The sequence below is a fragment of the Ptychodera flava genome, chromosome 14 (assembly GCF_041260155.1).
Source record: "Ptychodera flava strain L36383 chromosome 14, AS_Pfla_20210202, whole genome shotgun sequence".
In the NCBI taxonomy this organism is placed as follows: Eukaryota; Metazoa; Hemichordata; class Enteropneusta; family Ptychoderidae; genus Ptychodera; species Ptychodera flava.
The window spans coordinates 36624472-36636877 of record NC_091941.1 but is presented as its reverse complement, the minus strand read 5'-3'; the positions used below and the strand labels follow the sequence as shown (position 1 = coordinate 36636877).

Genomic DNA, 12406 nt, shown 5'->3' with positions numbered 1-12406 from the left:
TGCTTGAAGTGGCATGTAAAGGAAATGATGTGTATATAAAAATTTGATATTTGGATTTCACTTATAATGTTGATTCACTATACATGGCAGTCTATGAGAAAACTATGAATAATACTTTTTCAATACAAAACTAGTAATATCTATGCATTTATCATAGACGTTTGATAATTGACATATATGTACAAGATTGTAATACGGTGGTTACCCTTATGTGTAAAGAAATTTGGTCTTGGAATTTCACCGAAAATGTCACTATACATGAGAGTCTATGACAAAACTGTGAATAATTTTTTTCCAATGAAAAACTTGCTATGTTTGTGCATATATAGACGTCAGACAATTAACATAATTGTCCTTGATTAGAATAGGATGGTTACAAGGGCATATGTGTTCAAGAAATTTGATTTTAGAATTTCACTGAAAATGTTCATACGCTATACATCTGAGTCTACAAGAAAACTATTTTAACTTTTTAAACAATTCTAAACTAACTAAATCTGTGCTTTAATGTGTTTGACAATTGATACAGATGTACTTGGATTCAAATAGGGAGTTTGAAAGTTCAGATGTGGACAACAATCATTATATTGGAATTTCACCTAAAAGTATAATTTCACTTCTCATGGCAGTCTACAGGTAAACTATTCAGGTAAACGAATCAGACTATTTTTGAACACTAAAACTGCTTTTGATGGGATGGATACTTATGAAAATCAAGTGGTACCCCAATCCCCAGGCCCTAATAACTGAACGCCCCTTAACTGAAAGAGTTAATTGTCTTATGGCCGACATAGCCATTACCAATGTCTGGATTTCTTCATTCTTTTCAAAGCGTAAACTTTCTCAGTAATGTAAACATGTGATGTCACTTTCACAGTATAACAGTATCACAAAGGAATGGTCATTCCGCTATTTTTGGTGAAAAAAAATTCAAAATTACAACAGCGACATTTTCACGAGACATTCATTTAGAATCCTAAGTTTTACCATTTCTACATTGATGTAATAAACTATGACTTGAAATACTTTTACATTTGGTACGGTGAATATTGAAGTTGCAGCTTTGTGGAAGTATAAAATGTTTAACTTTTCTCCATGAGAATTTGTTAATTGATAGAAATCTTTTTCATTCTTCAGAAAAAAAGACATATGCATTGAATAGTGTGATTAAATAGTTTCTTTTATTTCTTTGCTATTTATTACAAAATATTTCTTAAAAGACTTACAGAATCAGAGCACTAGTATTTCCCGATAACAGAATCTTCTACAATGTGTGAAAAAGTTCTTCTCAGAAATGTTCTAAGGTTTGATGCTAGATACTGAGGTGACTCAGAACACATTATGTTTGGCTGTACACTATAAATTTGGTATGACTAACCATACAAGCCTGTTAATTCTTGTAACAGCCAACTTGAAACATCACAATTGCCTTGTGAGATGGCTTGGAGGTTTGGTTCTGGTGGCAAGGCAGCAAAGCATAGCATCAGAATTAAATCATTCATTTATTTCCACACCTACTGATGCCCATTGAGGTATGTAAAGAATGACAGCATTGCATTAGGATGCAGAAAAAAATTACTGATACAATTTTCCTGTCTTCATTTCACCCATTCTGTACGGAATGTATTGACAAATCAACGTTATACATACATATAGAATACCGGTACATAGATTTTGCAGTGAAGACTGTTTCCCTACTCTGTCATTTCTCACCGGTCAATGACCTAAAACCCATGCACGTGAGCTCTTATCCCTTTCACATTTAAATTAAAGTTCTGAACAATAGATGACAGCATGGTGGAAACTTGTTGACAATTCCAAATTCCAATTCCAAATCCAAATCCTGGAATGCTCTTGAATAAAATCGAAAGATAGTTATGTTAATGGGATAGTGATGAGTTGAAGTGGGCACAGGTTGTGCTTTGTTATCCTATTTGCGAAATCTTCAACTTTTAACGAAATCTCACTCATACCCTGGTATACAGCCCTCCTCTCAGATTTCAAGCAGTTTCGGAACACTGCAAATCACCCACACTACTTTCAGCATTCTATCAGTTTCAGAACAATGGAACCCACCCACTCAGTAACAGAAAGTGAGACAGTACCCCATGCACAGTCTACAAGTCCACTGAATTCATTCCACCACAGAGAGAGATGACGTTATGGGCCTATGTTATTGATTTCTATTGTATTCCAGCAGGTTGGTAATCTTTTGAGCAAATCAGCAACCACCACCCATTATTGTCTGAGCAAGGTTACGACCAACAATTGGTGTAGAGTAGTCAAAAACAACTTTGTGGAACTATTTGTTAAATTGTTAATGAATGAACATCTACAGGTTGTTTGTGTGTGAGTGCTTGTAAAACTCACAGACAGTAATACCCCCATGCTTTAATAACTTTCTACTAATTTCTTGATCAATAAAGAATATTATTAACTGAGGAGGTAGTCTTGTGATGAGACTTTCTTACCATTTTATCATTGATATTCATCGTTTCATGATAAAAATCAAACAAAATGATTACCATTAAAGCTTTCAGTTTGTACACAGCTGATAATTCAAAATCACCTTGGCAAGAACACTATGAATACTGGTACTAACTCCAGTAAATCAAGAATGATTATTCTCAAAATACATTATATTACCATTTACTGTGCAAAGGAGTAATGAACTTGAACTACAAAAAGCTACAGAGATGGCTTTAAGTTAACATTCTTTAATAATTTTTATATGATAGCTTTGTCATTAATGTCCTACGAATTAATGACGCTCCCTTCTCTATATAATTCTGACTGGTTTCAATTTTTTCAAATTTGAAAATCATCATTTTTCCAAATCTCAATTTTATTAAAACTTCTCATAACTATGAAGCTATTTCATACTTGCCTATCTAACTTACATCATTCTACCTTATTATGTAATATGTCCATTTCAGAATTTTGTTGCTGCAAATTTGAGCACTGATGACATTCTATGATCAGAGAAAACTATGGATCAGAGAAAAATATGGCCAGTACTTAGACTACGATCAGCTTTTAGAATATTTTACTAAATAAAGTGAACTGGAAAATGAGGAATAAAGTTTGTGACTTTTATAAAGGAAAGATAATGACCTACACCACTTTCAGTCTACTGTCATATTACTCCAATAATGTACAAAAAGTAATTCCCTTACTTCATTTGCAGTAAATTTGACAGTACTATCGATCTAAATCTAATTACATATGGTTTTTTTTACATATAGTACAGTACATGTTAGATTTCACTGTCTCACATTCAAGATGGAAAATAATGATTGATAACAATTTATATTCTCATTCAAAGATACAACTTGATAACAAGTGAACTTACTTGGTTCAGTAAGATGACCATAGACCCGAAAATATCAAAAAAAGAGAAAGAAATTGCAGAAAAGTCTGAGTTACACAAACTGTTTCCAAAGAATGTCTACTTTTACAGTTTTGTTTTCAATATCATTATTTCCAATGTAAAGCACTGAAAGGCATTTGGCATAATTTTAATTCTGTAAGCGCCATTCATATACAAAAGAAAAGCTATGTTCTTAAACTTACATTTTTAGGATACAAAATATACAAAAATATGCATTACCAGTCTCCAAGGAAAAATTATTTTGCTATAAAGCCATGAAGATACTGCATTTGCAAAGAATTTCAAATTGTACAGATCACAAAGATTTAGTAGCGCCAGAATATAAAATATAAATCTTTTGATGTATATAATTTACAGTGTTGATATGGCAGAATACCACAATGTTCAGAACCTGTATGCTATTTCTTGATAACCAAAAGAAATGTTTGATTGGCTAATTTAAACCCTGCTAAGCCAATAGGATGCTTTCTGGCTGACAATGCATCACTTTCATTGATCATCAGAAAATCGAGAAAAATAACTTGAAACATGTTGCTTAAGTATGCTCTGAAAGATGCATATAGACAAGCAGCTAATATACATGGCCAACGCTAACCATGGCTTGGAAGGGAAAGATAAATGAATTCTAAGATTGATTGATAATGATATGGTTGCTCATTGATGCGATATTGCCTGGCTCTTATAGTATTGACTTCTGAACTTTGAACTCTAAATGGAAGGCACAAATGTCTCTCTAGTGAGTCTTCCAGATGATCAGACTGAAACACAAAAAAAGGAAAGTAACATAATAAGATGAGAACAATCTATAAATGTCAAGGCTATATTTTCTAACCTGAACCAGACGAAAGTTTGTGTGCAGCTTTTCTTTCTGGTTCTACAGTAGGAGCAAACTTTGAATCTGTTGAACACTTGTTGGTGAATATATGATGTATTACCAGTCTGGTATCATTTGCTTTACTGTAAGGTAATAAAATGTGACGTCCTGACCCGGTTTTCCTACTTTGCTCAATTCAACCAATCACAATTGTCTTTTGACATCGATCAATAAAATGTGACTTATTGTTTGCCTGTTTTGAAGATTTTCTATCTGTGTGCCAGGAGTACTTCTATGCGTGTAGAAACCTTTCTTCCTGAAAGCAAAACACTGCCACCCACGTATTGCCTCAGTCTCTTTGCTGGATTTTGAGGGATGACCTGTACACGTATCTAAACAAAAATGAGTGCAGCTGATGCAAGACTGACTTACCAGCAATCATCACCACCAGCACTGACCAGGTATCGGTCATCAAATGTAAACCTCACATTGGTGACATGAGCTGAATGGCCAACATACTTCTTATGAGGTGCCTATGTGGGTAATAAAGGCAAAGTAGTAAATATTGCTGAGGAGACAGCTACAGAATATTTGATTTACAAGTATTTGATCAAATCTTGAAATTGATAACATTTCTAATGCTCCAAGATCATATCCTTTGTACAGGACAGATTTTACACTACTGAATTTTGAGCCACTGCCTGAAATATTCATGGCCTTATCTTTGTTTCCCACTGACATACTTTTTTTTATTCAACTCACTGATCTTATAAACACAGCACAGCTTTAAAGCAATGACCCACAGTTCAAAAAGCCCCAACTCACATCCAGTATGTAAGCACCACTACTTTTATTGCAAACAAACTAAATCAGAACAAAGCCAAGAGTTCAAAAGGTCAGTGACATTTTCATAAATCACTGATAAATATGGTTTTAGTATTGGCATGCAAATCAACATAATACCTGAATATGTGAGTCTCCTCAAGTAGTTACTGAGTAACCAATTTGATTGTTCTGTGATTTTAATATCTGCTGCAGAGCGATTGGGTATCGAAAGGTCACGCCCTCCAGCTAAAGTGCATATCCACTGATTACACACACTTCAGTATTTCTTTGTGTCATAGCTTGGTTCTACTGAAAACAACACTTACATATTTTTGATCGCATGGGAACTGGAAAAGCTTAACAAAGCCAAAATCATCGCCAGTGGCTAGGGCGCTGCAGGTGTGAGCTAGGTGAGCGGTGTTTACGTCGGCTTTGTCAGCATTCTTTGGCCAAATACCAATGACCTCCTGACCCAGCACACTGTCAATAGGAAAGTGATAACACAAAGAAAAGAGGAAGAGGGTTATAAGCAGCTGCTTGCAAATTCCAAGAATTTGAGCTAAATTTGGAACAGAGACATGAATGGATGGACAAACGGATTTGTAAGAAAAGCTCTCCTTCTATGGCTGATTAACAACTCACAGACGACAGTTCCTCACATGACTTTAATAACCGACACAGCAACACTATACTGAGTATGCTGTTACCTATATGGAACTGATAAAATACTAATAAAGAAACATAATGACATTTCCTATAAAACCAATAAAAATAACATTGGAAGTTACACTGCAAATTTAAGTGCATTATTTTTCAAAAAATTTTCCACACCATCCAAGCATTGACAGTGACGATAATGAAAAAATTAAACATACATACTACTGTATGATGTACCAGTGGTACAATTTCAATTTTCTCACTGTCATTGTCATTTCAACACTTGCTAGATTGACCACTGACTTCACAGTTCATTTCGAGAAACATAGAAAATTAAAATCTTTGGGCATAGTATTTCTTTTGATGAACATCATAATAATAATAACATAATTATATAAAGCAAGCAGGCATTAAGAACCTATGGCTACTTTCAATTCTGTTTGAATGTCCTACAGTAATGTGTTACACTGCTAGTCTCTCACTGGTATATTCAATTACACAACCTCATCGCCTCAGTATGTAAATATTATCATGAAAGTAGATAAGAATCTAAAACTAGGAGATGAAAGGTGGGAAATGTAAAATATCAGATGCTGGTCGAGTCCATTCTAATGCACACTTTGAGATATTAAAAGTTAGAAAAGAAATCGTGTAAGATACGTGATGAGCTGTGTATTTAGATGACAACTACCAGATCTGTATTTTAAAACTCATTATAGACCTCATGCTTTAAGTCAGAAAACACTGTTACAATATAAATTACAACTTCACATTGGCAGAGTGTACACATTTTTTGTGGAAATGCCAAATATGTGAAAGTAATATGATTCCACTTGCCGCTCTGGCGATGAATCATTCCATAACTTTCAACATCACGAGGAATTTACACAGATATGCAAAACTGTACATGGGCTACTACAATCTTAAAATTATCAAATGAAGCAACAGAGTGTGGGTGATTTCCCCAAGGGATAGGGGGTGCGCCCCTAGGCAGGTGAAGTGAACAACACATTCAATGAGCCATGTCCCTAAATGACATGAGACAAGTCTACCACAGGAAGTGATACTCTCTTTATTGAATGACTGTGTTTATTTCTTTGAACTGGGGATGTACCATTAATCCAGTGGTGATGAACCCGTAAACTAGAGGGGACGTACCATTTTCAAATGGGGGATCTACCTTGCCACAAACATGAGAATGTTGAATGCCCTGACCATAACATGGGGATGTACCCTTCATAAAACCGGTACAAACTGAAACTTGCGGGATTCTTTTGATGGTTTTATTTTTGTCTTCTGAGATCAAGAGGAAGGGAATCCCTACTTGCTGATTTAAATTCCTTGATGCGTGATTGAAAAAAAAAACAAAGTGTCTCAAACAGTTAAAAAAAGGAATGCGACAGTTCGACCCGGATGCCGACATGCTGGAATGAAGGGGACAAAAGGTTTCTGACTCGCTGTACATGTAGGCGAGAGTGAGACACAAAGTGGGCAGGCAACTGGAGGTGATCCGTTTTTAGGATGTTGACAATGCTGAGTGACTAGCCTGTACGTAGGTGTTGATGTGAAATTGAGAATAGAAACTGACACTACGATACAGTATCGATCGGAAGATGACAAAGCGTGAAACAAGACAACATTCCACAAAACAAGGAAACATAAAAACAAAAGACAAGGAGAGTACATCTCAAAGAAAGAGGATATGATTAATAGTTGTGAAAAAGCTAACTGACTGATACAATGATAACATTAAAATTCAGTAAGCCATAAGTAACTGAATCATGAGCTTGATTCATCTTGTGAATCTGACATACCTGTAACAATAGAACTTAAGCGTATGAGTGTCAAAAGTAGGAATGGAAACACGCATTGATTTCTCTGAACTGTGAGATGAATAATGAAAAATGTGAGTTGACTGTAGTAGTAGGCGTCGGTGTTTTACCTGGTCCATGAATCCCACGTAATCTTACCGATGGTGTTATTGTCTGTGACAGGATCACCACCAGGCACGCTGTATACAAGTCTTTCATAGGCACCAGTACCGACCTGAAATAATGGCAAAGTGAGATAGAATTTAAAAATACACTAATACAGACATGTTTACATATTTTGGATTCACGGAGAGAGCAACACAAAAGTAATAATAATAATAATAATAATAATGATTTATTTACCCTTTTTTACAAATCAATGTAAATATACATAACTGTTTTCAATATAATTCATATATAAGTCACAGGGTAAATAGGAAATGGAAAAATAGCAAAACTGCTAGTCAAAGTCCATTTCCTCTATAAATACAATTATAATTAATCTAATAAACATATATTTGAGGGCGATAGTACATCAATTCTTGTGCAACATGAAATAATTCTCCGTCATGTCTATGGACGCATCTTTTTTATGTGTATGTCAACATTATTTTGAGGGATTTTCGGAAGGAGCTAAGAGACGGTTTTGATCTAATATCATGTGGTAGGGTGTTCCATAAAATACTTCCTGTGTAAGATATTGCATATTTGCCCATAGTTGCGTTAATAGTTGGAAAAAGGTTTCCTATCTCTTTATGTCGAGTACTATAGCAGTGTGATGGAATGGAACAGTAATTTGAAAAATGATGAGGCAAGGTATCGTTAATTAACTTGTACATAAAAGAACAAACTTGTAGATTTGCTGCATCACAATTGACAGAGTTCTGCTGTGTTATGTCGAGAATAACTTTTTGTGACACATGTATTGATGAAGAAGGTGGATATCTTTGGTAGCTCATTTCAGGATGGCCGGACCAAAATTGGTAAAATTAGCTGCAAAAATACAAAATTGATGATTTCATCATAATTTCACTATATTACACCCAGGAACCTGTATACCAAATATCAAAGCTATCAGATGAGTAACTTTTGAGAAACAAATATTTTGACCAAAAATGGCAAAAATTGACCCAAAAATACAAAAATTGAAGATTTCATCAAATTTCAATATATCAAACTAAGACAACCCCTACGAGCCTGTATACCAAATATCAAAGGCATCAGACAAGTAGTATTTGAGAAACACATTTTTTCACCAAAAATGGCAAAAATTGCATCAAAAATACAAAATTGCAGATTTCGTCATATATTCAATATATCATATTTAGTTCATCAGTAGAAACCTGTATACCAAATATCAAAGCTGTATGACGAGCTGTTTTGATGAAATAAAGTTTTGACCAAAAATGACAAAAAAATTCCTTAAAAATACATATTTGCATACTTTATCACAATTTGAACAAATCTAAGTTGGGTTATCCCTAGGGACTTGTATATATAAAATAACAAAGCTGTCTGACCAGTGGTTATGAAGAAGAAGATTTCTTACCAAAAACACCTTTTTTGACGCTAATTTGCATATTTTCAACAATATCAAAAAATTACAAAAATAGTTTCTCAAAGTCATATTTTTCCTCTTCACAACAAATATCAAATCAGTAAGTACTGCGGTTCTCAAGATATTTGAGTGGACAGACGCCTCACAAACGGACATACATACATACAGACTGACGCCGGACGGATACCCATCCCAATAGCTTCTATAGACTAGTCTATAGTAGCTAAAAATTCAGAAATACAACTTGAGAGAATGTGCCTGAACAATCTCTGACAAACCACTGGTTTGTGTATCATGGCACATTGTTGCACCGTTTCACATGAACTAGCCTGTCAGATATTTGAAAATCCATTTTGATCAATGTCTAATTCAATCCCAAATGTGGTGTTTGAACCTATACTCATATTAGAGGGCAGAGGGGGTGGGGGAGGGAGATTTTGCTAAAGCACTGAAAACTAAACAAATTTGCAATGATATGTATCTACCCAAAACAAAAAATGTGTTTACATGTAGACAGGTATAAGGGCCAAGTACAGACTTCTAGAATTACACTGAACAGTTTTGGATATTTCTACAAAATTTCAGTTATTTCCTATTTACAAGAAGCTATGGGCTTTCTCCTAGCTTTCCTCTGAAAGAATCAGTCTATGTAGTTGACGGCAAGTTTCTGCTATGATGAATGTATTATTCAGTAGTTTTGCACTGATATACAGGAATTGATATCATAGCCATGGTTCATTTGCATACCTCTATATATTTACTGTTGGCTGCAAAATCCAGCTGGAACACAAAACTTGGAATGTCTTTGCAGAAACCAGCTCTCTGCAGGGACTGTCCCTGGTTCAAATCATAGAAATCCACAGTGCCTTCTTCTGAACCGACGGCAAGGAATCTGCCGTCTGGGCTGAACCTGAAAATGCAGTAGACATGTTTTCAGTCTGTGATGACAGAGACACAGATCACATTGTCAACATTTTCTGACCTGAGCATAGAGTAACAGGTTGAAGTAAGAATAGTTTCACAGAAAACCAGATGACCTTTGCCAAATCCATCTTCAATCTTTATACATTGTTTATTATTTCTTTGTGTATTCCTACTAAGGAGTATTTTTTAAAACAGAAGAAACATGGCAATCTTAGCATGCCCTTGATACCTTACAACATATATGCTTAAAACAATACGGCCATTTTCATTAGCCCTTAGATGAGCGTATATCATGGTGTTCTTGGTATTTAGTACTAAATATTCAACAATTTGCCACAAGGCAATTGTAAATATTTGGTTGAAAATGAGTATCGGTAGAAATTCAGAACAGAACTCAGTGAGTGCGGTTGGCTATTATAGATTGTTCAATCAAAATGGTTGGTTTAATGTAACAGTGTAAAACAAAAATACACTGGTCAAGTCAGGGTGAACAAATCGACCAATTACCTGATGTCATCAATGGATTTGTGTCGGTCTCTCCTCCTTCCCCACACTTTCAATGTGGCCGCCACCAACACTATAAACTCTCCATTCTTAAGTCCTACAGCCAGCATGTCTCCATTGTTACTGTAGGCCACAGACCGTGCCGCACTGCCCACTGATGCTCTGTGCATCATAGTCTGTCATTAAAACAAAGTGAGAACGATTGGTCAGACATCTTACACACTGATTAACCGGAAAGAAATGGGCGTAATATGTATTATTATACATCTACCATCGAGAACAATGGAATTTTGCGTGCGCTAAAAAAGCCATACGGAACGCTCATTGCATAACACGTATGGTTTCCAGACGCCCCATCCCCGGCGGCTGTTCTGTGCATTTACTGTTGAACAGTTTCAAGGGACCCATTGGACGAGTGCCAGAACATGTCTCGCGTGCACGTACACGTACGTGTGTGTAGTGCACACTCTCCAGAACTTGCAGAAGCGTGTCCGACATTGCGTTCCACACTGACACGATAAAATCAGAAGAAAAATTGTCAACATTGCACAAAAACGGTCACTACTCTGACAATTTGACGCCTCAGTCAGGAATGTAATATGTATAATAATAAGGTTATCACGAAAATACCGCAAAAGGATGCACGAGGACATTGGCGCCACGCATCGCCCTCCACTTCACATCAGGCAATACACTGCGCCAATGTCCTTGATGTGCATCCTTAGCGGTATTTTCGTGATAACCTCATAATATTTTTAACATTGTACACCACTATCTCAACACCACTATCTCAATACCTATAGACAAGACTGAACAACACTGGGCCCATGCTGAGCTACAGCAAAACACTATCCTAGGGGGTATATTTGTATTTATTTATTACATAATGCACCCTTAGCCAAGCACAGATTCATTCCGTGAGGGAGATGGGTCCAGTGTTCTCCAGGTGTGCCACACCTTCATTGCTTAATTTCCTTTGATAACGGTAAAAGTAAAAGCCGTCAAAAAGGAGACATTTGGATGTCATACTCTTATGCTTACACTAATCCTTAGAGCTTGGATGAAAGATTTGTGAGCAGAAGGGCCTAGCCTTGAGAGGGCATGTGACGCTAACAAAATAGGACTATAAAATGTGTACAAACACCGTAATGGTCTCACCATGTAGTGTACGCATACTTTTAGGCAAAACACAATAGTAGTTATGCATTAGAGCAAAGAATTTATGTTTCACAACTACTTTGCAACGCTTAAAAAATTCAAAATAATCAACACTCCATCATCCTCTGGATGGAATACAACTTTAATATCTGACACTAATCTGTTTGCATAATTGAATGCTTACATATGGCTATCACTACCGCATCTCGTTAAACATAATTTCATTTTTTTTCTGCAAAACCTTGTTTGGATGACTAGGACCAGGCCACAGAAAGAGCAAATTATTGCACCCATGTGCTTCATAGCCTTGATGACTACAGGGCTACATCAAAGTACATGATAATGTAGATTGTTTGATATTTGCAGTTATTTTCATATTTTCACAGGCATTTTATTTTTACTCCTGTTTGTTAAGTCCATGAACATGATTGGGTTTTTACCAAGTTCATGAAGTTGTTTGAGTTACAAAGTTGGGCTTTTTTTTGGTAATCCGTGAACAGGGATGGGACTGCAACTGAATCTAATGAGGAATTTCCATTAGATTGAAAGGAGAACCGCTGTGCATCAACACTTTTCTTACACCTACTTACTGTGTATCTCTGATTCAATGAGATTGCACCACTTCTGATCAACTATTTGCTTTGGAACAACCATGATTATTTTCTCCAAATTAGGAAATCATTTTGTTTGGTGTTGACAAACTAGGTTAGTATATTGTGTTATTCAGCGGAATCTGCTCTTTCTGAGAAAAAAGCGTTACCACT

The 12406-nt window shown here is 35.7% G+C and overlaps 1 protein-coding gene across 1 annotated transcript in view; it reads right to left on the bottom strand.

The window, feature by feature from the left end:
* Positions 1–1162: 1162 nt before the first annotated feature.
* Positions 1163–12406, bottom strand: part of LOC139150333 (echinoderm microtubule-associated protein-like 6) — a 45029-nt gene continuing 33785 nt past the window's right edge. The window contains 6 exon segments of the mRNA XM_070722635.1: positions 1163–4149; positions 4638–4738; positions 5357–5510; positions 7630–7733; positions 9804–9966; positions 10488–10660. Of these exon segments, the coding sequence (XP_070578736.1) occupies positions 4125–4149; positions 4638–4738; positions 5357–5510; positions 7630–7733; positions 9804–9966; positions 10488–10660 (720 nt within the window). The 3' untranslated portion in view covers positions 1163–4124.